Source organism: Solea senegalensis, linkage group LG7, assembly GCF_019176455.1.
Source record: "Solea senegalensis isolate Sse05_10M linkage group LG7, IFAPA_SoseM_1, whole genome shotgun sequence".
In the NCBI taxonomy this organism is placed as follows: Eukaryota; Metazoa; Chordata; class Actinopteri; order Pleuronectiformes; family Soleidae; genus Solea; species Solea senegalensis.
Genome location: NC_058027.1, coordinates 965,936 through 993,006, shown reverse-complemented (window position 1 = coordinate 993,006; position 27,071 = coordinate 965,936). Strand labels below are relative to the sequence as shown.

The following is a 27,071-nucleotide window of genomic DNA, read 5'->3' as shown; positions in this document are numbered from 1 at the left end:
TTGCTGATGCAGCTCCTCTCAGTGAAGCAGAGGTCAGTGGACAGGTCAGAGCCAAACAAAGCTTCTCTTACAAATACCAGGAATTAGTTCAGGCCTCTCTCTCTCTCTCCTCTGGTTACTGTGGTCACTCACACACACACACACACACACACACACACACACACACACACACACACACATACCCCTGCTGGTAGGAAGTTACACTGTAATCATCTTCTATATTCATTTATTGACCTACATTTAAAAAGGAAGAAGAAGAAGAAGAAGAAGAAGGAAGAAGGAAGAAGAAGGAGGAGGAGGAGGAGAAGAAACTTAAATGATGATGATATCACCCCCTGGTGCTGTCTTTTAAGAGTGACATTAAACAACTGACAGACAACTGACAGACAACTGACGGACGACTGACGGACGACTGACGGACGACTGACCACTGACTAAACAAAGAAGTATTCCCATGAGCTGAGTGACCTGTGGGTGCTGAGCGGGTGTTGGGGGAGATTCATCCTCCCCTCCTCCACTCTCTTATCTCTGCTCTAAACTTTTCAATCATTCAACAACAAGCCTGCACGCACACGCACACACACACACACACGCGGTCATTAATATACATTAATAATAATGCTAACACACACACACACTCTAACAGTCAGTCTGCGATTCATTTTCTATGTTTTAAAGCAGATGACAAATGTTATACTAAAGTAACTCATGATAAATAAATAAAAACAAACTGTCTCACTGCTCTCTTACTGCTGTCTCACTGCTCTCTCACTGCCGTCCATCTATTGAACACTTTAAAGAAACCTTTGCCCTCTGGGCCGTGGTTCAGGGTAACCATGGTAACCTTTGGTGTCCGGCAGAGGAGAAAAACAAGATTCCGACTTCAACACTCTGACTTCAGTCTCACTTCAATCACATCACAGCAGCTCACTGAGCAAACCTTCGTCTTATTGTACCAAGTCTGATGCGTGCGTGCGTGCGTGTGCGTGTGTAAGGTGTACGTGTAAGTGTGTCCTTCAGCTGAGCTTTTCTCAGGTATGTGAGAGTTTTATGAGCTTCCAGATGAACCCTGAAGAACGTCTAAGTGGCATTTTAAAACAAACCAGTAAACATACATGCAGCGTTTATCACCTCTTAACTCATGTAAATCACTTAGTTAAGGAATTAATAAAACTCTAATAACTTTTCAGTTCAGAGACACTGAACTTTCACTGAAGACACTTCATTCAGTGGTTTTAAAAGTAGAAATAAAGGAGATTATCTGAGTTAATCATCACATGGTTAACAATGACATCAACTAACAACTAATCAACTAACAGTCTCCTCACACACACACACACACACACACTTCCACTGAGAGATGAAGGATTATAATCCCTGGACAGACACACTAAACTGCTATTTTCTGCAAAATCTGATTCATAAAATGTCAGCATTGAGCTGCCGTTTCAGTGTGTGTGTGTGTGTGTGTGTGTGTGTGTGTGTGTGCGTGTGTGTGCGTGTGTGTGTGTGCGCGGCCTGCAGGGCAGGAGGAGTGGTTTCTCTGAAGCTGCAGGAGAAAACATTCCTCAAAAAGAACAATTCCTCAAGCGATCAGGGTGCAATAACCTGTGAAGAGGGGTCAGAGATGGTATCGCCCACAGCTCCTTCTCCTTCATTAACACACCAATGGACAAACACTGGCTGGTTTTATGGCTCCAACTTTGAAGACTGTGTGCTTGTTCTTGCTGAAACCAAAGCTGCTCTACATGCAGCACTGACCATCACAAAGAAGATACTCACTTGCAATAGTCAGACGTGCTTTCTGGCTCAGGATTGCTCCGTACTTGTTGTGAGCGAGGCACTGATACGAGCCTTCGTCTGATCTGTCTGCTCTTCTGTTCTCCACCTCTGAGAAATACAGGGAGCCGTTGGAGAGCAGATACATGCGTTCACTCTCCGTCACTTTTACTCCGTTCTTCAGCCACCGGACGTCGATGGGCGACTCTCCGCGAGCCTGACACTCCAGAACCACGGCTTCTTTACGCATGACAGTGACGTCGTGAGGCTCCTTGATGAAAAATAACTCACTGAAGCAGAAAACACCTGCAGACACAGTTTAGACACATTTGAATCATCAGTGTTGTGATCAAGCATCACAGCTGAGGAGGTCCAGTCATCTCACCCTCTCACTACAGTCATCTCACTCTCTCACTACAGTCATCTCACCCTCTCACTACAGTCATCTCACTCTCTCACTACAGTCATCTCACCCTCTCACTACAGTCATCTCACTCTCACCACAGTCATCTCACCCTCTCACTAGTCATCTCACCTCACCACAGTCATCACTCCCTCACTAGTCATAGTCATCTCACCCTCTCACCAGTCATCATCCCACTCTCTCACTCAGTCATCTCACCCCTCTCACTACAGTCATCTCACTCTCTCTCACTACAGTCACTACAGTCATCTCCCACAGTCATCCACCCTCCTCACTACAGTCATCTCACCCTCCTCACTAGTCATCTCCCTCTCACTACAGTCATCTCACCCTCACTACAGTCATCTCACCCTCTCACAGTCATCTCTTAGTCATCTCACTCTCTCACTACAGTCATCTCACTCTCTCACTAGTCATCTCACCCTCTCACTACAGTCATCAGACTCATGTGTGTGTGTGTGTGATCCATGTTACAAATACTGCAGTTATTAACAGTATAAAGTACACACACACACACACACACGTATCAATATAATATCATGTAATCAATAATACGTCAGTGTTTGTGTGTCACCACAAATCATCAGTATATACTGCACACACACACACACACACACACACACACACGCGCGAGTGTGAGTCTAAAGAAACTTTCTCATGTATTTGTATTTGTAAAGTTTTGTTGTTGATGAGATTTTTCAGAATATAAATGATTCTAAATCATTTCTATTTAGTTAGTTTGATCCAAAGATCAGAGAGTGAGCCGCTCACTGATCTGTCTGTCTGTCTGTCTCTCTCTCTCTCACACACACACACATTAAGTAAAAACGCTTCTTACCTGACAGTGAGACAGAAACAAAAAAGAGCAGCAGCAGCTCGCGCTGGAGGAATTCCGCCATTTACATTAGTTTGAATGATCCGCGCATTTCAGCGTCTCTGTCACAGCTGTGATCAGCTCACGAGCTGTGCTCACACTGAGGGAGAGAGAGAGGGAGGGAGGGGAGAGGGAGAGAGAGAGGGAGGGACAAGAGCTGAGCTCACACTGACCAGAGAGAGAGAGAGAGAGAGGGAGGGAGGGACAAGAGCTGACCACACAGAGGGGGTGAGGATGACGGACACTCACTTCATCTCAGGGAAGACTTTAGTCCAGCGCCCCCTGGCTTCCACACACACAGGTGCAGATGTGTGTGTGTTCAGTTGTGGGATGTTGATGAACTCAGTGACGTGTCTCACTGTCGGCCTGCATGTGAGTCCAGATCATTGTTTATCATTGTTGGTGAAGCTGTGGGTAAAGAGGAGGAGTCTGCTGCCATTGACTGAGGGCGTGTCCTCCTGTGACCACACCCACTCCCCACACACTGACCCCACCAGTGTCCAAAAGGCCCAGCCTGAATTGTGTGTGACCTTTCCACTGACCTGGGCCACACGGTGGTGTAGTGGTTAGCACTCTCGCCTTGCAGCGAGAAGACCCGGGTTCGAGCCCCGGTTGGAACAAGGGCCTTTCTGCATGGAGTTTGCATGTTCTCCCCGTGTGTGCGTGGGTTCTCTCCGGGTTCTCCGGCTTCCTCCCACAGTCCAAAAAAACATGCAATGTGGGGATTAGGTGGTGAATTGGACACTCTAAATTGACCGTAGGAGTGAGTGTGAGAGTGAATGGTTGTTTGTCTCTAGTTGTGTGTGTGGCCCTGCGATGGACTGGCCAACTGTCCAGGGTGTACCCCGCCTATCGCCCCATGTAGCTGAGATTGGCACAGCACCCCCCGCGACCCTCTGGTGGAGGATAAAGCGGTTAGATGATGACTGACTGACTGACTTTCCACTGAGGAGGGGGCGGGGGCACAGAGCCACTGACCTGTGAGGAGGGGGCGGGGCCTCAGAGCCACAGCAGGAGAGAAAACTGTGACTTCATCTGAATCACACACACACACACACATAAAAACACAGGGAGGATTAGAGTTACATCAGCCTGTGTGAGGTCAAAGGTCAAATTCAGTAAAAGAAGACGATGTTACTGTCAATATGAATTTAAAAAACACTTTTGTTTGTCTGAAGTATAAATAATGGATAATGACAGTGACTCATCGCCCCCAGGTGGAGCAGTTTGGTACTGCATACACATCTGAAGAGATTTAATCAGACACAGCTACAGCATGAGAACAACAACAACAATAATAATAATAATAATAATGATAATAATAATGATATAATATAAACACTCACTCAGGTGATGTAGGCGGAGTCACAGCCTGGACAGGATAGCTGTCCTTCACAGAGACAAACAAGTGTCCACGCTGTCTTTGGACAGAGAAGCTCGACACACACACACACACACACACACACAGCAGTAAACACAATCAACAACAACACAATACAGTAAAAATAAAGTATATGAAGCATTTATGGAGGTGTGTTACACATTTATATTACACTTACACACAAACAACACTTTCTTGAAGTGATTGTACTAGATTTTCTCGAGTGATGTTTAATATATAAACTGTAAAAACACGTCAACGTCAGAGCACGTAAATAACATCAAATAAAAAAACATCACTCGTCATTTAGTGAAGAAACAGAAAACATGAAACACTGGATGTTGTTTTGTGTATTTTATTATTGAATTGTATTTCTTTCTTTCTCTTATGTTGGATCTGGTGAGTTATAATTCATCATCATAGAACATAGATCATAGACTCATTGTACTAAACATTGTAATGCACTTGTGGCTTTGTCAATGATTTCAATTCCATTCGACAATAAGAAAATGTGATATATGAGAAATAAAGAGTTGATCTCTGGGATTTTCTTCAGTAGAGATCAAAACATACACAACAATACTTCATGTGCTAGAATATATCACAAATCATCTTCACACAGCGACACAAGAGAACATGGTAAACGTTTTAAAGGCAGTGGCGCTCAACAGTGAACAATAAGACAAAGTGCTTGACTTTATAAAAGCGTAAGAATATAAAAACCTTTCTTTAACCGCGGCAGACGTAAACACAGAGAGAAACGGCTGCAGTTCACTTCACGTATTTCCTTACAAAGGTATTATTATTTATTATTCATTACAGGTGATGATGCTTTTTAAAAAGCTCTTAAAAACAGAGCAGTGAGCTGCAAACACACACACACACACACACACACACACGACAAGGAAACAAAGCAACGCAACACACTCACAGTCTGAGCCCACCATTAATAATGACAATATACATATATATACTGTATACATATATATATATATATGTATACAGTATATATATACACATACATGTGAATGAATAAAAACCAAATCTTTTATTTCTATGTACAATATATTTATGTTAAATCTGAGAAAGAATCATGCAACATTACAGTTAAATATGTACATTTATGCATAGTATTTGGGCAGAATCTAACACTGTGTGTGTGTGTGTGTGTGTGTGTGGTGTGTATGTGTGTGTGTGTGTGTGTGAGTGTGTGTGTGTGTGTGTGTGTGTGTATGTGAGTGTGTGTGTGTGTGTGTGCGCACGCATGTGAGAGTGTGTGTGTGTGTGTGTGTGTGTGTGCAGAATAATTAGTTAAGCCTTGTTTTACTGGTCCTGGTTTGGATGCATCACTGCTGTAAATGCTTAATGACACGTGATGAATGAATGAATGATGACACACTTGTGTAATCACACACACACACACGTGTTTGTGATACAAAGGCTCCTGAGGTTTCATTCTTGAACATTTCCTGTCATGTTTCTAGTTTTCTGGAATGAAAATGATGTGAAGAATTTAAATGGAGAGAAAACATCGTTAAATTAACAATCAATATCTGTGTTTTATTATAAATGAGAATAAACCTTTAGATTTAAAACCTTCTTTCACTTTAAAGGGATTCTGCAGAGACTGTACGTCTTTATATCAACCTGTCCTCACTGTGTCCTCACTGTGTCCTCACTGTGTCACCCATGGTCCAGCTTAAATCATGTGTTCATGTGGTGAAAGTCCCTGAAGTCTCGACAGTTTGTGACGCAGCTCGGCTCAAAGGAAACTCCTGTTTTTAAAGCTTCACATTCATTCATGTTATAATCTTTAAATAATTCATTATTTAGCAGAACAAACAAAAGTGAATTCACTTAAGAGAAGAAAAATAAAACAATTTGTAAACATTACAACACGTGGAGTGATTCTATATCCACGTCTGCCTCCTCCACGTGTGTGTGTGTGTGTGTGTATATGTGTATGTGTGACCCGACTCAGCTGTGTGTCCGTCCTTCACCACCACAGCTCACCCTCTCACCAGCATCACCATCACATCCTGCAGCTGGGCATTAAAATGTCACTTCAGCTCGTTCACGTTAATCCACTCCATCAAAGCCTTGTGCGTTCTCTATGGCGATGAGAAGTTTCTCCCTCAGCTCCTCAAACGACTCGTAAGGAGGGAGGTCCAGACGGTTAAAGCTGCAGAGAACAACGTCAGGTCAGGGGTCAGGGGTCAACCACAGCACACACACACACACACACACACACACACACAGGTAAAAGAGTAGTGCAGTGTGTACCATGTGTGAGCTCGGGGGAGTTTATCACGTGTCCCCCACTGCTCGATGGTGAACAGCTGTGGTCCATTAGAGCCTGCAAAACAGAAGCATTTCAAGTCACGTGACATGTACAATAAAGACAGGTGGAGACAGACTGTCCCTCATATGTCACTCACCATAGAGTTCAGCGAAGCCATTCATTGGAACTCTGGACGTTCCCGTCACAAACTGAAGGAGCCGGATTCTCTTCTCTGCATCCATCAGCAGAACCGTCTACAACAACACATTCAAATTAAACAACTCCTTCTTCTTCTTCCTCTTCAAAGGGCCAAGACATTGGCTTCAGGTATATTATGGGATATTGTCTTACTTTCCAAAACCACTGGATGACAGCGTTGTTGGAGCAGTAGCCGTTCTTGTACTTGGTGTTTTCTCTCCAGTCGTTCACGTCCACATCTCCAAGACCACACATGAGCAGCTGTGGAGGTCATTAGAGATTGTCTTTATTACTATTACATAATTATCTCTCATTATATATCATGCACAGTACAAAGTAAACACTCACCTCAAGCTCATTCTCATCAAAGATCTTGATCAGATCTTGTGGAATCAACTCAAAGAATCCCTGAAAATCAATCAAGAGTTTGTACACATGTTTCTCATGTTACTGTTTCTCATGTTTCTCATGTTTCTCATGTTACTGTTTCTCATGTTTCTCATGTTACTGTTTATCATGTTACTGTTTCTCATGTTTCCCATGTTACTGTTCCTCATGTTTCCCATGTTACTGTATCTCATGTTTCTGTTTTATCATGTTACTGTTTCTCAAGTTTCTGTTTCACATGTTTCTGTTTATCATGTTTCTCATGTTACTGTTTATCATCTTTCTCATGTTTCACATGTTTCTCATGTTGCTGTTTATCATGTTTCTCATGTTACTGTTTATCATCTTTCTCATGTTTCTCATGTTTCACATGAGAAACATGTTACTGTTTATCATGTTACTCATGTTACTATTTCTCATGTCACTGTTTCTCATGTGATTGTTACCTCTTTGAATGCAGTCATCTGCTTCTGTATCCTGTTCACAAACCTCCACTGCATCACCAGACTGTGAATAAGATCAGAATCCTTGAGAACATCACATCATTCACAGCATGATTCTTTCTTTCTCTGTCACTTACTGAATGTATTCCTTCTTGTTTTCATTGGTGACAACGATCTCAGAGCCGCCGGGCTTCAGTTCATGTTGGTGAGTCTGAACAGGAAGAACAGGAAATGTTCCATGAATTCACACAGGAAAAGCATGCGAGCGTCAGCGTCAGTGTGAGCGTCTGTGTGGACGATGAGGAGCAAACCTGTCCAAACAGCTCTTCGTCGATGGTGAACATCAGGTCCAAGTCTGTCGGGTCGTTCTCCAAGATCCACTTTAAAGAGTTGAAATATTCACTGTCCTGAAAATGAAACAGAAACTAAATAAACATCTGTATTTGTATAAAAGAGTGAAAAGTTTGACAGTGAAGTTGTGAAGTGGACTCACCACAGACTCCATGTCCTGCAGCGTGATCGGCTTCTGCAGCATCATCTTGTAAAACGGCCGGATGAAAAAAGCTGTGAGACAAACAGAGAGTCAGGACGTTGTTTCTGTGATTGCTGATGATTTCAGAGAGTTGAGATCGTCGCTCACCATCCAGCAGTTTCCCATGATGCACCGCCATGCCGGCCACACGGCCGATGAACTTGAAGTAGGAAAGGTGATCCTCGTTACACAGACCTGAGTTCGGGTTGATCTGCAGTGTGTAGTTGTCCCTGAAACACAAACCTCAGCATAAACAACAGCACTTTCTACATTCTACAGCCACAGGGAGGCGCTGTTACAGCGGGGTTTCTATTTCTCATCATTTAGTGTCTTCATTTTTCTTTAGTCATGAGTCAGTTTTTACAGAGGAGGAGGAGCTACATCTTCAAACACAATAAACCTCCCCGTGTGTCAGACGGGTGGAGATGAGAACAGTGACTCACGTGGCAGAATACTCAAACAGCCCATAATATGGGTTGAACATCTCCTTGGACATGAGGAAGAACCACTCCCTGGCCACGCCTCCATAGTCCAGTCCCTTTTCTCCCTCAAACTCCACCCACAGGCGTGCCTTGAGCAGGTCCGGCCTCTTCACAGAGAGGATGCGTCGGTACGAGTCCTCGAGCACTGCGTTCCGTCGCAGCTTCAGCTCAAAGCGGTTTGGGATGTCAGCCTGAAATGAAACAGTTTACAGAGTTTACACTTTTAAAATTGACTCTCAGACTCTCAGACTCTCAGACTCTCAGACTCTCAGACGCTCAGACGCTCAGGCGCCGGCTCACTCACCGGCTTCTTCAGCTTCTTGCGGAAGTATTCGTACTTCTGTTTATAATCTCTGGAATAAGGCACAGCCTGGAACAGAGCAGGTCATTAATGCGTGTGGTCAATGATGCGTGTTTTCAGGAAAGCTGTGAAGTGTAAAGAAAGCAGAACTCACTGGTCCAGTTATCGCTGAGTTCTGTAACCGAGGATCCTCCCATTGTGTGGTCCTGGTGTCTGTGCGATGGAAGCAGCGGAGAGGGTTCATTAGAGCGGGAACACAGTTAATATCACGCTGTTTTTAACATGAATGTCATACGAACTGTGATCTATGTAGAAGATCCTTCCATCAGAGTGGACTCTTTCCTCCCAACAAGGCTGGAAATGAAGAAAATATCAATTACAGCAGGTAAAACAAGACGTCTGAGGATTTTACTGTTGACAGGTTAATGACTAACAAACCGGCAAAGGGCCAAGATCGTTGGGGTCAAGAGAGGCCGTCCTCCGCATCTGTACGGGAATCTTCAGCCGAGGGTCTTCCTGTTCACGACAAAACAGAAGAGGGTCAGGGTTCAAGAGGGTTACAAGAGGGTTAAAGAGGGTTAAAGTTAAAGAGGGTTAAAGAGGGTTAGAGTTAAAGAGGGTTAAAGAGGGTTAGAGTTTTCTTTTGAAGCACATGAATTCAATCTCTAGGGATGCTGCCCTGAGGGAGGATGCATGAGCACATGAACACATGAACACATCAGCATTACAAAGACCTGCAGAACATTATGAAAATTAGAAACATTCTGTCTTTACAGGATGCTGAAAAACTAGTTCATGCTTTTGTTAATCTAGATTAGATTACTGTAATAATGTATCCTTATTATCAGGATGTTCCAACAAGTCTGTTAGAATCCTTCAGTTCATTCAAAATGCTGCAGCACAGGAAGTTTCTAGTTCTGACAGGAACTAGAAAGAGAGACCATATAACTCCAGTGTTAGCTTCTCTACACTGGCTCCACCCACAGTTTAGAATTCAATTTAAAATCCTCCTCCTTAATGGTCACGCCCCTTCATACCTGAAAGACCTAGTCTTACCCTATCATCCTAACAGACCACTTAGGTCACAAAATACAGGTTTACTTGTGGTTCCCAGAGTCTGTAAGAGTAGAATGGGAGGCAGAGCCTTTAGTTACCAGGCTCCTCCTCTCCTGTGGAACCAGCTTCCAATGACAGTTCGGGAGGCGGAGCCTCTCTCTGTATTTAAAGTTAGACTTAAAACTTTACTTTTTGATAAAGCTTATAGTTAGAGCTGGTTCTTAGTTATGCTGCTATAGACCTAGACTGCTGGGGGATTTTCCTGTGGTACACACACATTCACTCTCTCACACTCAGGATATGATTATGACTTTTTATATGTCATTAACCTTGTCTCTTTCTCTCTCTAGTTTGTGTATTTCCTTCCTTCCCTCTCTCTCTCTGTATTCTCATCTTGCAGGTTGCAGGATCCAGATCCAGTTTTCGAGGCTATCCATATCATACATATCATCACCATTATTATTGTGCTATAATTAAAAAGTCAATATCATTAACTTTATAAACTTGTAACTTGATACAGTTGTTGTGTATCTGCTCCTGGTCTCTCTCTCTCTTCTGTCTCTCCCTCATCTCCCTCTTGTCCTTTCTCTCCCCCCATTTTCTGTCCCCCACCTCTCCACTGTCCCCCATTTTTCCTTTCACCCCAACCGAGGCAGATGACCGCACATCTCTGAGTCTGGTTCTGTCAGAGATTTATTCTTCTGTTAAGAGGGAGTTTTTTCTCTCCACTGCCCCCTAGTGTTTGTTCATTGTGTGAACTGTTGTGTTTCTCTGCTCTCTTTGATGTTGTCTATGTACAGACCTGAGATCATGTATGTTATGATATGACGCTATACAAATAACATTGAATTGAACACATGAGCACATGAGCACATCAGCACATGAACACATGAGCACATAAGGACATGAGCACAAGAGCACATGAACACATCAGCACATGAACACATGAGTACATGAGTACATGAGTACATGAACACATGAACACGTGAGCACAGAGACACATGAACACATGAACACGTGAGCACAGAGAAGTCCTCCGTTCTCACCCAGGTTGTTGTCTTCGTGTTGTGGTCGATGAAAAAAGGTCGTCCATTAGGAGCGCTGCGGACCTCCCACCCCACCGGCAGAGAGCCAGACTCCTGCGGGGCATCAGGACTGGGAGTTTGCTGAGGAGACACCTCAGGGGGCGCTGTCATGGGAGACGTGGTGGGGCTTTGGGATGAACCTGCGCCGCTCTGTGCTGCTGCTGCTGCTGCTGCTGCTGCTGCTGCTGCCTCTGAGGTCCTCTGTCAGTAAAAACACAAACATGAACATTATAAAAATGGCATATTGTGAAATCTAAAATTCATCAGTGTGAAGTGAGGTATTAAACCTGTATGAGAGGTCTGTTCCATGTCGTGGTTCGAGTGTTGTGGTTTACAAAATAGCGTCTTCCTTTATTATCACGCTTCTCCTCCCAGCCTGGAGGTAAACCAGTGGAGGTCGGAAGCAGCTGTGGAATCACAGAGATTTCATACAATGATCAATAAACAGGAAAGATAATCGTGACACGACAGGGAGTGAGGCGCACGCACACACACGCACACACACACACACGCACACACACGCGCCGCCGCTGCGCACTGCGCTGCTGCGCACACACACTCACACTTACCACTGGATTAACAGGATGTTCCTCTCCAGGTGGAGTCTGGGAGCTCCGCCTGCGACTGGAATGGCTTGAATTACTCGCATGATTCTGAGGACGCCAAAGACAACAATCATCAGTTTACACCAACGCATGTCATGCACATGTCCAACATCACATGTACATGTTTATCTGCATTAATGTGGTCACGAGTGTCTCTTGCCTCACACATATCATGACTCACCGTGTGGGAGGTGCGCTGATCACCAGCTGTGGCCCCAGAAACCTGCATGTGTCTCAGCTCACAGCGAATGGACTGGAGGTCTGCGGGCATTTGGGGAGGAGGCGACGCCACGGCCGAGTTCTCCTCTGTCAGGATCTCCCAGCTCTGCAGGACCACACACACACACACACACACACACACACACATCACATCCTCCACTATCTGTGTTTGAAATGTCATTCAATCAAAGCTACTGGTGAAGTGATGCAAATGAAAGTTGGACGTGGATTAAAGAAGAAGACGACAAAGGAATCACAAGAAGTCATGGATGATCAGATCATAAGAACAACAGTGATTTTAGTTTGACCTTTGAAATGTGATTTAAATACAAATGAATTCACTTGCCGTCTGATACTCATGATGCACACACACACACACACACACACACACACACACACAGGAGATTTTACCTCAGGAGATTCTTGAGTTTCGTTCTCCTCGTGGTCTGAGATCTGTCTGCGTGTGATGAACGCATGCTCCGCCTCTGCATTATTGTTCTGTCTCGTGAGCAACTCCAGGTCATTGTCTCTGTTTGTGGTGGAGACACACACACAGTCAGTGCTACACACACACACACACACACACAGAGGGAGAGAGAGACCCAGTGTGAATGGAGTCTTACTGCAGTGTGGGCCGCTGCCACTGCGTGCTTCTCGTCTCATGATTAACAAAGTAGATTCTTCCCAGATTGTCTTGTCTCTCCTCCCAGCCAGGGGGCAGTGGAGGCAGGACCTGGCTCTGTCGGGGTCCTGACATGTCCTGAGACTCCAGCAGCTCCCACCCAGGCTGCACGGCACAGACACCAACACACTTTACAACACGCTCGGTGTTTCTCTACATGTTTCCACTGTGACACTTTGTTACAGGTGCTTTCATTATAACGATCTTTAGCAGATAGAAGCTGAGCTCACATCCATGTCCTCCGTCTGATCGGACGTCTCCTCCTCTGAACCGCTGTTTTTCGGCAGGTAGGTCATTTTGAGACGTAGATGACCTTTGACCCTGGACTTGTGGCTGCAGAGAGAAAGAAACATCAGGAGGAGAGGCCGACGACAGCTGCTGCTCATGAACACGTGTAAACATGAATGGAGGATGAAAGGATGAAATCATGCCGACCTTCGAGGGTGAAGCAGAAAATCCTTGAACGTGTACGGTCTCTCAGTGTTAGGATTTTCTGTCTGAGAGAGAAACAAAAACACCATCATCACAAAGTCAATCCTCACATGAAGTGAATGGATGACACTTCTCCATGAGGGTGAATGTGTGGGAGTTTTGTTTATAACCAAACACAAAGGAACAGAACACAAACAACACACACTGTGTTTCCAAAACTAGACAAAATGAAGTGGAACAGACACTTGAATAAGGGCGAGTTCACACGAGTCACTCACCGGTATCTGATTTAAAGGAACGTCCACCTGTCCCAGGAAGTCATCACGTGTCTGTGAGACGAGGACGAGGACGAGGGGACGGAGACAGAGACACACACACACACACACACACACACGTCAGGTTCAGGTTCACAACAACATGAAGTCCACGCACAAACTGGTTCACACGAGCTTCACTTGAATCATAAGAGGGTAACCCTCTCATAAGACAACTTCCTGCAGCGTGTGAGCGTGTGAAAAAACATTCTGTGTTTGTGCCACGTAGTTTTTTACCGATCAATAAAAGAAAATAAGATCTCAGCGTTTATCAAACTTTAAAACATCAAAAATCATCTGTCAATCATTTCAGCTGCTCCTCACAACACCGCTCTAAACATTGACCTCTGACCTCTGGTCCGACTGCAGTAGACATTGATGTGTGATCATTTAACTCATCCTCTCATATCTCTGCTTTAACTCATCCTCTCATATCTCTGCTTTAACTCATCCTCTCATATCTCTGCTTTAACTCATCCTCTCTCTCACACACACAAACACATGGAGAGAAATGACTCAGTGAGTGTCAAAGGCTGTTCACTTGTGACTGGATCACTCATGGATGTTAAGACCAGGTCTGAACAGGATCAGAGTCTGTGATAATCCTGATCAGGATGTGACAGAGCTGCCATCTCCTCTCACAGCTGTGATGAAGTGTCTGAGTGTCTCTCAACCAGAGATTCAAACAACTCACAATTACCCTCACCACAGTCGCCACGGCGACCACAGTCGCCACGGCGACCACAGTCGCCACGGCGACCACAGTCACCTCCATTACCACGGTAACCACAGTCAAACACAAAACTACTTCATTATCTAACGTGAAGGTGATTTTCTTGATGAGTTTATTATCAGATGTTTATCAGCTCTGAGTCATTGTCACCTGACCTGGGTCATGTGATCACACATGGTTGTTCTTTAACTCATCACAGGGTATATGGGGTTATGGCAGCACTGCAGATAAGAAAGACAGACCATAATAATCCCCAGCACAATGAGCCAGTGTCATTATTCTAGTCATTAGCAGACGTGAGTAACTAGAAAACTTTCCACTTAAATCATCACGTTTTTCTTCCAGTTGATCCGACTTCACTGGAACTTCCTGTTTCCTGTTTATTGTTTTGTGGGGTGGAGTGGCTCAGTGGTTAAGACCCTACCTTGTGTACCAAAGACATCATGGTCGCAAGTTCGATTCCACCCCTGGCTAATTGTACTTGATTCCATTGTAAGTCGCTTTGGATAAAAGCGTCTGCTAAATGACATGTAATGTAATGTGACATCATAAATGTCACATCTGTTTCCATTAGTGACCGCTGACAATTTTGACCTCTATTGAACTTGACCATTACATTAAAAATCATTATTATTACTATTATGCAAACAATTATATTTCTTTATACAATTTTGTTTCATTAACTTTACTTAAAGTTAATGTTTCATTAAATCTGTTGTCACTTTGACATTAAAAGAGTTTTTTCCAATAAATGTTTTACTGACCATGATTGAACAAAAGCAAATCTAGATCTTTAATAAAATAAAATAATAAAATAATAAGAAGAGCCAATTACTGGAAGAGACTTTATCACATGACAACCTGTAAACACATGACACTAACATCGCCTTGCAGCAGCAGCAGCAGTAATAACAGCAGCAGCAGCAGTAGCAGCAGTAACAGTGCAGCAGCAGCAGCAGCAGCAGCAATAACAGCAGCAGCAGCAGCAGCAGCAGACTCTCTGGAGTCAGGGTGAATATTTCAGAGCAGTTTATTTATAACCGGTTTTCCCAGCACTAAAATTAGCTGAGGTAAATACTTGAGGCCGTTACACACACTCAGCGCTAACGCTAACACAACATGACAAACACACACTTGTTCTAAAGTTAACATTTAAACAACTTTTCACTCATTCACTCTTTTTACAAAGTAATGAGTAAAGACATGAATGTGTGAGTGTCCTGTAACCAAACACTTGTTGTTGCCGTCGTCTCAGTTTCTGAAGGTTGTTCTCACACACGCACACACACGCACACACACACACACACACACACACACACACGTCACAATAAGCTGAGATATAAATCATGGATTCATCATGAGGGGTCTTCAGAAGTCACAGTTCAGAATCTACTTGAACCAGTTGAACAACATTCTCATGTCCTGACATTTGCTCCTGAAGCTGTGGAGGATTGTTTTGTTGCTGACACACACACACGCACACACACACGCACACACGCGCGCACACGCACACACTCACCTTCTCCTCTGGGCTCTTGGACGTTTTTGTGGCGTCGTGGTCAAACACACAGTTTGGTAAGTTGGACACAGGACAGTGAGGAGACAGGTGAATGTGCACATGTGGAGAGTAAGGGCTGCAGAGCGCGGGGTTGGAGACGTGACATGAGATTCCCGTGTTAGCGTAGGGAACCTCCAGGGAGAAGCTCCTCTGAATTGCTCGATGGCCGCGCTTTTCCTCCGCCGTTTCCTGGCCTTTGACACACGAGCGTCCCGCGTGAGTTGTGTCTGCTGCTTTAGTCGAGAACAAACACGCTGACGTGCTGCGATAGAGTTTCTTGTGAGCTTCGGGATATTCCACATTAACGCTCGCTGTGGTTGTCGCTCCTTCAGCGCAGATTGTCGGTCTCTGGTGGGCAAAGTGCAACAACAAGCAGCTGGAGTGACGGTTGGACCGGTCCAGGATCGGTGACGGGTCCGTTACTGTCCTCCTGTCCTCCATTCTGTATGTTGGTTTATCCTGCACAGGAATATTAAAGTGCACCATGTGTTTGTCCCTGAAATCACTGGCACTTCCTTTAGAGAGACGACGACGGCCGCCGACCGCCGCCGCCACCGCCGCCGCCGCCGCGGTCGACCCTTTGCGAGTCACTTCCTCGTCGTCTTGTGAGAATTCACTGGCACACGTGTGAAGAGACGGCGGCTGAGTTGCCCTGGCCGGTGGCAGAGCAGCCACAGGACTCACCGGGGAGGCAGGCGGGGTGCTGCTGGGGCTCTTTGGGAATATAACCAGGGAGGAGCAGCGTCTCAGAGGGACCGTGGACCTGGAGCGGGTCCTGTGCTTTTCTGGAGCCTCTGGCTCAAAGATGCTGTTGCTGCTACAGTACCCGGCATCACTAGCCATGCTGCTGCTGCACGAGCCCCCATCAGAGCCTGCACCAGCTGCTCCCTGATCTCCATCCTCTACGCTGCCATGTGCCTGACCGCTGAGCCTCCCGCACGGCTGCAGGGAGATCTGAACAACGTTCTTCTTGTTGCTTCCTCCAGTGTTAATCCGGGGTATGAATACTGAGGAGTAGCGCTGTAGATTAGCGTAGTCTGGTGACAGAGGAGTCACCTTCAGGTGGACAGAGCTGTGTGCCAGACTCTCTGCGGGTCTCTGAGCTGCGTCTGACAGAGGGTCCGTGTTACTTCTCCTTGACGCAAAGTGCAAGCGGAGCCGCCGTGACATCCGTTAACTGTGTAATCCCTGCAGCGCCAGTGAGCGCCGCATGCTCTAACTCGCTGGTTGGAAAAAAGGAAAGCAAAGCAACTGCTGCTGCTGCTGCTGCTGCTGCTGCTGCTGCCGCTGCTGCTGCTGCCGCGAGTCGTGTTCTGTGATCACAATCATTAGCTGCACTTTGCCAAAATAGCTCTGGTGACAACTTACATTCCTCTGCAGTAAGTCAGAGGAGGTCAGTGGTTCAGTTTGAGACGTGACACATTCCCACAGGTCAGTCTGAGGAACTCTAACCCACAACCTCAAAACACTGACAAGTTTCATTAACTCCAAGTGTTTCACTCACTCACAGTCACTCACTCACTCACTCTCACACACACACACACACTCTGGACTTCCTGCTGCTGCTCATGTTTCCTCCACTCTGTGCCCCCCACAAATATTTTTACCCACTGCTATCGAATGACAGGAAATGACTGAGGATGATACTGGATTCTGAAGTTCCTTCACAGGCAGAGAAAATCATTCTTATCTTATGTGTAAGAATAAATCACAATGATAATCATAATAATAACAATAATAATAATAAACAAAAACATACTAATAATAAATAATAAATAATAATAATCATAATAATAACAAAAATAATTATTAATAATAATAATAAAAATAAATCCACCTCATGTTATGTTATGTAATGAGTAAGGATCTGATTTATTAATCACTGTATAAATGACTCTGCTACTCAATCTGTGTCAGTCAATGTTTAAGAGGATATGATTATGATCCACCAGAGGCTGCTATTACTGCTGCTGCTGCTATTACTGCTGCTTGCTGTTGTTACCGCTGCTATTACTGCTGCCGCTGCTATTACCGCTGCTGCTGCTACTACCGCTGCTGCTATTACTACCGTTTCGCTATTACCGCTGCTGCTGTTGCCGCTATTACTGCTGCTGCCGTTACTGCTGCTGCTGTTACTGCCGTTGTTAATGCTGCTGTTACTGCTGCTATTACCGCTGCCACCGCCGCTGACGCCGTTACCGCTGCTGCTGTTACCGCTGCTGCTGCTGCTATTACCGCCGCTATTACCGCTGCCGCCGTTGTGCCACTGCCGCCATTACCGCCGCCGCCGCTAATACCGCCGCTGCCACACTGCTGCTGCCGCTACACCACCGCCGCCGCCATTACCACTGCCGTTACCGCTGCCGTTGCCGTTATTACCGTTGCCGCTGCTATTACCGCTGCCGTTGTTACTGCCGCCGTTACTCGCCGTTACTGCTGCCATTACCGCTGCCGCTACCGTTACTACTCATTACCGCTGCCGCCACCGCTAATCGCTGATGCTGTTTACTGCCGCTGCCAGCCATCGCTGCTGCTGCTGCTATTACCGTTGCTGTTGCTATTACTGTTGCTGTTGTTGTTACTGCTGTTGCTGTTATTACTGTTGCTGTTGTTGTTACTGTTGTTGTTGCTATTACTGCTGCTGTTATCAAGCTAAGTTGATACCGTTGTTGTTATTATCGTTGCCGTTGTTACCGTTGCCGTTACTGTTACTGCTACAAGTATTACCGTTGTTGCCGCTTTCGTTACCGTTGCCGCTACCACATCGCTGCCGTTAATACTGCCGGCTACCGCTACTATTACTGCCGCTATTACCGCCGCCGCCGCTGCGCCACTGCTGCTGCCACTGTTACCGTTGCCGTTACCGCTGCTGCTGCTGCTATTACTACTGCTGCCGTTGTTGTTACTGCTATTACTGCCGTTGCTGCTATTACTGCTGCTGCTGCTATTACTGCTGCTGCTGTTGTTACCGTTGCTATTACTGCTGCCGCGCCTCTGAGCCATCGTTGCCATTACTGCTAATCAAGCACGTTGCTGCTGCTATTACTGCTGCTGCTGCTGTTACTGCTGCTGCCGTTATTACCGCCGCTGCTGCTATTACTGCTGCTATTACTACCGCCGCCGCTGTTGTTACCGTTGCCATTACTGCTGCCGCTGCCGCTATTTCATCGCTGCTGCTGCTATTGCTGCTGCTGCTATTACCGCTGCTGCTACCGTTACCGTTGCCGCTATTACTGCTGCTGCTGCCACTGCCGTTATTACCGCGTTAAGTTGCTATTACCACCGTTGCCGTTGTTGTTACTGCTGCTATTACTGCTGTTGCCGTTATTACCGTTGCTGCCGCTGTTACTGCTGCTATTACCGCTGCCGCCGCTGCCATTACCGCTGCTGCCACTGTTACTGCTGCCGTTGTTACCGCTGATGCCGTTACCGTTGCCGTTGTTACCGCTGCCGCTGTTACCGTTGCTGCTATTACTGCTGCTATTACTGCTGCTGCTACGGTTACTGCTGCTGCTGTTACTGCTGCTACTGTTACTTTTCTCTCAAAACTAAAATGATTCAGCTTTAATGAATTCTTTGTTTATTCATATTCACATTTACGAAGCCACTCAAAGTGATTATCAAAATAGTTGATGATTCATTTAGTAATCGATTAATAATCAATGAGTGGGATCATTTTCTTAGATGATTGTGTAATAAATCAAATGTCAAACAGACATAAATCACTAAAGGACAGTGAGTATTTGAAGAGAGGATCGGTCTGGTCAGTGACGAGGTCTCAGTCAGTAAATCTCACAATAACTTTATCCAATCAGGAGGCGGAACTCCACAAAGAGGCGTGTCCCTGTGCTTGTGTCTGGACAGGAAGTCACAGACCATATATCAACTTTACTGTTTATAGAGAAAGCTGTTTTAGAATTCTTCAGTTCAAAGAATTTAGAGAACATTTACAGTTAAAAACTTCTTTGTACTTTCAGAAATGAATATAAATATTTAATATAATGACAAATGTATTAGTGGTGGATCCACCTCACTCCCTCACTCCCTCACTCCTTCACTCCCTCACTCCCTCACTCCTTCACCTGTTTGACTGTTATTCACACTAAGGTATTCTCGCCTGAGGCTGCAGAACATTTAGGTTAAAACATATGTGTGTGTGTGTGTGTGTGTGTGTGTGTGTGTGTGTGTGTGAACACAAGTTAACATGTTCTTATTTTAAGAAGGAAAACATTAAAGTGAGAGATTTAATCACAAATCTCTTATTACAACTTCTGACACAAAGCAACGATGATGATTGTGATATTTCACCAAATCCACATAGCAACAAACAAACAAACAGACAAACAAACAAACACACAAACAAACAGACAAACACACACACAAACAAACAGACAAACAAACAAACAGACAGACAAACACACACACAAACAAACAAACAAACGAACAAACAAACAAACAAACACACAAACAAACAAGACAAACACACAAACAGACAAACAAACAAACACACAAACAAACAGACAAACACACAAACAGACAAACAAACAAACACACAAACAAACAGACAACACACACACAAACAAACACAGACAAACAAACAAACAGACAGACAAACACACACAAACAAACAAACAGACAGACAAACAAACAGACAACACACACACACAAACAAACAGACAAACAAACAGACAAACACACAAACAGACAAACAAACAGACAAACGAACAAACAAACAAACAAACAAACGACAAACACACACACACAAACAAACAGACAAACAAACAAACAGACAAACAAACAAACAGACAAACAAACAAATATAACAGTGGCCAAAGACATGTGCACAGAAGAATGAATCAACTGCTGTTATCAGACAGAAATGAACATGTTTCACACGTGTTCTGTCACACACGCACACACACACAAGCACACGCACACACACGCACACACACACACACACAGTGACTGTACCTGAGCATGACGAGACAGATACAGTCAGTCACACCCTGCCTGGTTTGTGTGATCATGTGACTGCTGGTGTTCTAGAAACATCCAGAAAATCTAGAAACAACATGAGATTGTCGTGTTTGTGTTTGTGTTTGTGCGACTTTCTCTGGAAATGACTTTAGATGGACGTCAAATCTGAGTGTGAGAAGAAGTGTAAGAAGTGCAGGAGTTACACACCTGGAAAAGTCTATGTAAACATACGCTGAGCCTCACAGACGAGTGTGTTACACTTCAAAACAGGGATCCGTTTTTTTGAATCACCGCAGGCTCCAGGTCGGTTTCTGACCTCAGACACAGGTGCTGAGGTCCATCCTGGTCTCACTCATTCATCTTCCATGAATTACACAGGAAACCCACGCACACACGGGGAGAGCATGAGACCCTTGTTCTGACCAGGTCACAAACCCACTTCTCCTTGCTGCAAAGGCAAGAGTGCTAACCACTACACCACCGCGTGACCCTGGCCCACCAACACGATCACTGTCCACATGTCAGTGGGGCGTGGTGATCAGGTCAGGTGATCAGGTCATAGACACGTTTCATGAACCAGGCGTGAGAGACTTACGCTGATATTTACAAAAACACGACAGTAGTATACAGCTGTGTGTGATACTGGCTCCGCCCTCGGTGACATGCTGGTCCAGCCAGATTTGCCCATATTTACATGTGTGAGTAATAACACGTGTCAATTTTCCAACATTATCACAAACCCAAGGCAAAATAAGGGCAGCTGTGTGAGTGAGGACACGCAAATGTGACACTTTCCGCCGGTTTAATAAGAATCGTGTTTCACGGTAAACACACTTTAGGTTACAAAGAGATTCAGTTTGGACAAATTTATTTGAGCGAGCAGAAAATGTGTTCAAACATTTCTGTGCTGTTTTCCAGAATTCTTTCCAGATTCATTCATGATTTCTCAGGTCTCGTCATGTTCCAGCTTTTTAAATGTTGCGTGATGTAAACGAAGAGTAAATGAATAGAATTTTAAAATCAAACTTACCAGACGATTCTCATCAAACACCTCAAACAGAAGACGATGTTTGCTCGGATCGACCTGAAAACACAGAGATTTAATTAATATGATGAAAGATTAGAACATTATTCATGTTAATTTACAATAATGTATTTTATAACACTAATGTCTGAAAATCAAGTTTCACTTACTCTGAAAAAAAACTCTTCATTCCATTTTGGGTCCAGAGTCTGAAAATCAAGTGAGATCAGAAATAAAAGGATAATCTTCACACGTTTAACACGCGCTGAGTGCAGACGTTCACTCACTCACTCACTCACTCACTCACTCACTCACTCACTCACTCCTCACTCACTCACTCACTCACTCACTCACTCACTCACTCACTCACTCACTCACTCACTCACTCACCTTCTTTATTGTTTTGGTCTGAAGACTTGTGATCTCTCCATTCACCGGGTCGTACAGGGACAGCCTTGTATACGGATCACTGTGGGACACGCCAGAGACACGCCAGAGACACGTCAGAGACACATTAGAGACAACACGCCAGAGAACCGTCAGAGACATGTTAGAGACAACCGCCAGAAACATGTTAGAGACAACACGCCAGAGACGTCAGACACGCCAGAGACATGTTCAGAGACACGTTAGAGACAACACGCCAGAGACACGTTAGAGACAACATATCAGAGACAACACGTCAGAGACAAACATGTTTGTCGTGTGTGTTAAACATGTTGACCTGCAGTCTCACAGTATACAGTATTGTGTGTATTGAGTGTGGATGTAACACTTTGATGACCGTGTTATTTAAGTTTAAACAGTGTTACAAAGTTCCGTGCGACACTGTTTACGTCACATTCATCATCCTGTTTGTTCTGATGGAATTTTATCTTTATGAATTTCTTACAGAATCTGCTCACTGTTAATTTCATGAAAATCATTTCATTTCACTATAAAACACATTTACTGTAAAATCATTTATGACATAAATCATCAAGAGTAACTTGTCAAATGTTTGCCACTTATATCACATTTGTTTATTTCATTAAGAAGATATATCTATGATTTATAAGGTTTGAATGTTTAATCCGTTTAAAAAAATGTTCATAACTGAAGTGATTAAATGATTAGATTCAAGCAGCAATGTTTTGATCATTGAAAACTCATAATGACGTTAAATATTTGACTTTTTTTAACAGATGAATCAATAACTAAAAGTCATCTCCAGAACTTACCTGGCTCCAAGGATATCTTTTTTGGCCAGTCCGATCCCACCAACGACCTTCACTTTCAGAACTCTGGTCTCTTCCTGGAGGAAATAATGAAAATATCTATAATCAATATATATGTATATATATATGTATATGTACTGTATATGTATATATATATGTATATATACTGTACATATACACACATGAGTTTAGTTTATAAACTTCAAACTAATCTGCTACAATCCAACATTTCAGTCATCAAACCTATGACAATGTTACAGATTGTCACAGTTACAGTTACTGTTACTGTAACACTGACAGTTACAGTATCTGTACATGAATGTGATGATAATAATGACTATTATCACAGTAACAGATACTGCAACTGTCACTGTCACAGTCACAGTGACACACCATCACATTCATGTAACCGCACACATGCAGAGTTTACTCTGGATCATCTTAATGACATCACTTCCTGTCATGGCTGTAAACGGTGGCTCATCGCCCTGAAATGTCGTGATTGTTAACGGGAAAGAGTGAAGTTGTTATCTGGTTGATCACTTATTACTAACTTGATTCATGATTCATCGCCACAGACCGGGTCAGCTGACATGATCTATTATATGTATTATTAAGACTATTATCATTATCGTTGTTGTTATTATTTTGACAACGTTTCACTTCTATTGACAAAAGAACTATAACTGTATGAAATGACACATGGTAGAAACTGCAGGTTTATCTACTATTTACATGTTAAGCAAGTACGTTTGAGTAAACACTGACTTTATCAGGACCAGGACTTCACACAGAGACCAAAGCCTGGACCCAGTGAGACACAGACCTCACTGTTAATCCAATCTAATCCAACTTTATTTATAAAGAACTTTGAAAACAAAGTGCTGTCACTCACAGATAAATAAAACAAGTCAAATATAAACACATGAAAACACACGACTAAACTGAAGGTTAAAGGTCAGGGTGAGGACACGTGTCTTCATGTGAGGACACATGTCTTCATGTGAGGACACGTGTCTTTATGTGAGGACACGTCTCTTCATGTGAGGACACATGTCTTCATGTGAGGACACATGTCTTCATGTGAGGACACATGTCTTTAGTAGGTTGTGAGGACACATGTCTTTATGTGAGGACACATGTATTTAGTAGGTTGTGAGGACATGTCTTTAATAGGTTGTGAGGACACATGTCTTTAGTGACACATGTCTTTAGTAGGTTGTGAGGACACATGTCTTTATGTGAGGACACATGTCTTTATGTGAGGACACATGTCTTTAGTAGGTTGTGAGGACACATGTCTTTATGTGAGGACACATGTCTTTATGTGAGGACACATGTCTTTAGTAGGTGTGAGGACACATGTCTTTATGTGAGGACACATGTCTTTATGTGAGGACACATGTCTTAGTAGGTTGTGAGGACACATGTCTTTATGTGAGGACACATGTCTTTAGTAGGTTGTGAGGACACATGTCTTTATGTGAGGACACATGTCTTTAGTAGGTTGTGAGGACATTTTAGCAGCATAATTTGTTTTTTAGCAGAAGATTAAGACGTTAAGTTAAGACGGTTGTTGTTGTTGTGTGTGTGTGTGTGTGTGTGTGTAGTGTGAGCCATTTCCCGTACACGCACGCACGCGCGCGCAGAGAGAGAGACAGGGAGAGAGAGACAGGGAGAGAGAGAGAGAGACGGTGGTTGTAATAACAGCCTGTTGTTGGTTTTCTTCCCGCTGACAAAAGTCCACACAAGTACTAAAGTAAACCTGTTACAGAGAAAGTAGTTCCGCTTCCGCTCGGAGAAAAGCAGCACTTTTAACGACGGAAACGACGACGTGAGCGCGTGTTTTACCTCATCTGTGGGAAGTCCTCGGATCTGTGGAGAAAGTGCAGCCATCATGTCCTCGCCCTTCTTCTTCCTCTTCTTCCTCCCGCAGAAACAACAGCAACAACGAGCTCGCGGAGCAGAGAAAAGACGGCGGCGCGTCCACGAGCAGCAGCGGACTCTTCCTCTGCTCTTTACCGATCACTCCGCCTCTGTCACCCCGTCACGTCAGGACTTTACTCACCGACAACCGTGACACTGTCGTCACTCTGTGTGTGTGTGTGTGTGGGTGTGTGAATCCATCCTCCTCCTGGAACTCCTCCTCCTCTTGTTCCTCCTCTTCCTCCTCCTCTTGTCTCAGGAGACCAAAGCAACAGTGTTTGTGTCTGTGATGTCACAATTAAACATGAAAAAGGTTTAAATGACTCATTATTTAATAAAAACACATGTGTTTGCTTCACTGTTGCTGGGTTTTATAATGTTAGAATTACTTTGAAATAACAACAACAACAACAACAACAATAACAATGATAATGATAATAATAATAATAATGATAAGAATAATGATAATGATAACAAGAATAATAATAATAATAGTGATGAGATTTTGCTACATTTCTCTGTCTGACGTCCACAACATGTCCTCTGATAACTTTGAACAATGATGACCACGATATCCTGAACCGTAAAGCATCAACTGGTCGGTGCTGTGGGGGTTCAGGGTCAGAGGTCAGAGGTCAGTTTGACATCTCATAAGCAGAAGCTTTAAAAGATTGGTTGTGAGAGTGGAAGTGAGAAGTTCCTTGGTGAGTTAGAAAGCCCTCCTTCCATTTATGTTCTCATGTTTTGTCAAAAGTAATCTACGTCTGCAGAACTGTCTGTAACAGTGTCAAGATTCAACATTTCTTTATTGTCATTCCAACACACACATGACAACACAGACATGAGGTCAGAACGAAATGTCAGTCTCTCCAGAACCCGGTCAGCCCAGCAATAAAAAGAAAGAAAGAAAAGAACCAACAGTCTGACTTAAAAAATCTAAATTTGCATGTGCAAAGTACAGCCCGTGGGGGTGGGGGCAGCAAGGCTATGGGGGATACAGACAGGTCCAGGGTAGAAGCTGTTCCTCAGTCTCGTTGTCCTGCTCTTGATGCTCTGTAGCCTCCTGCCTGAGGGGAGGGGGGTGAACAGTGTGTGTGCTGGGTGGGTGGGATCTCTCATGTCAGGGTCTTCTTCAGGGACCGGGTCTTCTTCAGGGACCGGGTCTCCTTCAGGTACAGGTGTGTTGCCGCTTGCTGTTGTTGATGTGATTCACGTTGTGTTAATACAGAAACTCTGACTCCAGGATACGTGACTACTTAAAAATGTTTATTAGCCTTAAAAATCTTTAAAAATCAGTACCAACAAACACTTCCTCTTACAAAAGCATTTGCTAAAATGCAAAGAAGAATAAATAAATCAATGAATAAATAAATGAACCACAGCAACAAGCCTGCACTGAAGGGCAGCTCCAAAGCAAAGAAGAATCTCACTAGAGATGCACCATACTGGACTTTTTACTGATATAGCACAGGAAGTTTATTTAGTCTCTTCTGGAGGGAAATTAACATCATATTTTGCATATTTATGTCACAGCAGGTGTTGATATAAACTTTCTTCACAGAGTTGCAGAAGTCAACGAGGAAGTGGCTTATTTAATGTAGTCGTCATTCGTTACATCCGCAGATCCTGGTGTGTTTGCCGATATATATATATATATATATATATATATACGACATATACAATATATATGTTTACGACATATACAATATATACGACGTATATGATATATATGTTTACGACATCTACAATATATACGATATATACAATATATATGTTTACGACATATACAATATATACGACGTATATGATATATATGTTTACGACATCTACAATATATACGATATATATGATATATATGTATACGACATCTACAATATATACGATATATATGATATATATATACGACATCTACAATATATGATATATATATGATATATATGATCTACAATATATATATATATATGTATACATCTACAATATATACGATATATATGTATACGACATATACGATATATATGTATACAACATATACAATATATACGACGTCTATGATATATATGTTTACGACATCTACAATATATACGATATATATGATATATGTATACAACATATACGATATATATGATATATATGTATACGACATATACAATATGTACGATAT

At 43.6% G+C, this 27,071-nt stretch overlaps 2 protein-coding genes across 2 annotated transcripts; both read right to left on the bottom strand.

Moving 5' to 3' along the window:
• Positions 1-5,992: 5,992 nt before the first annotated feature.
• On the bottom strand, positions 5,993-25,101 carry nedd4a (NEDD4 E3 ubiquitin protein ligase a). Its single transcript, XM_044030436.1, has 29 exons — positions 24,836-25,101; positions 22,988-23,061; positions 22,158-22,236; positions 21,938-21,976; positions 21,774-21,827; positions 13,440-13,490; positions 13,165-13,226; positions 12,960-13,062; positions 12,671-12,834; positions 12,459-12,576; positions 12,010-12,153; positions 11,793-11,876; positions 11,511-11,630; positions 11,185-11,424; positions 9,521-9,598; positions 9,382-9,436; positions 9,237-9,295; positions 9,086-9,151; positions 8,743-8,972; positions 8,408-8,529; positions 8,261-8,331; positions 8,079-8,174; positions 7,905-7,978; positions 7,771-7,831; positions 7,286-7,345; positions 7,091-7,198; positions 6,897-6,993; positions 6,742-6,814; positions 5,993-6,640 (listed from the first exon to the last, which is right to left on the bottom strand). The coding sequence occupies exons 1-29, from the start codon at positions 24,881-24,883 to the stop codon at positions 6,538-6,540; spliced, it is 2,733 nt and encodes a 910-aa protein (XP_043886371.1). The 5' UTR covers positions 24,884-25,101; the 3' UTR covers positions 5,993-6,537.
• LOC122772412 lies at positions 15,186-17,049 on the bottom strand. The gene has a single exon (XM_044030437.1). It carries the CDS (start codon positions 16,934-16,936, stop codon positions 15,584-15,586), a length of 1,353 nt encoding a protein of 450 aa, XP_043886372.1. The 5' UTR covers positions 16,937-17,049; the 3' UTR covers positions 15,186-15,583.
• Positions 25,102-27,071: the final 1,970 nt, after the last annotated feature.

Bases quoted from the DNA above. Each gene is read 5' to 3' on its own strand.
- LOC122772412 (XM_044030437.1), bottom strand. From the start codon at position 16,936: ATGTCACGGCGGCTCCGCTTGCACTTTGCGTCAAGGAGAAGTAACACG.
- nedd4a (XM_044030436.1), bottom strand. From the start codon at position 24,883: ATGATGGCTGCACTTTCTCCACAGATCCGAGGACTTCCCACAGATGAG. The intron at 11,877-12,009 runs GTGAGTCATGAT...TGGCGTCCTCAG, and splicing joins ATCAGCGCACCTCCCACACG to AATCATGCGAGTAATTCAAG. The intron at 9,599-11,184 runs GTGAGAACGGAG...TGTCGTGAACAG, and splicing joins ACACGAAGACAACAACCTGG to GAAGACCCTCGGCTGAAGAT.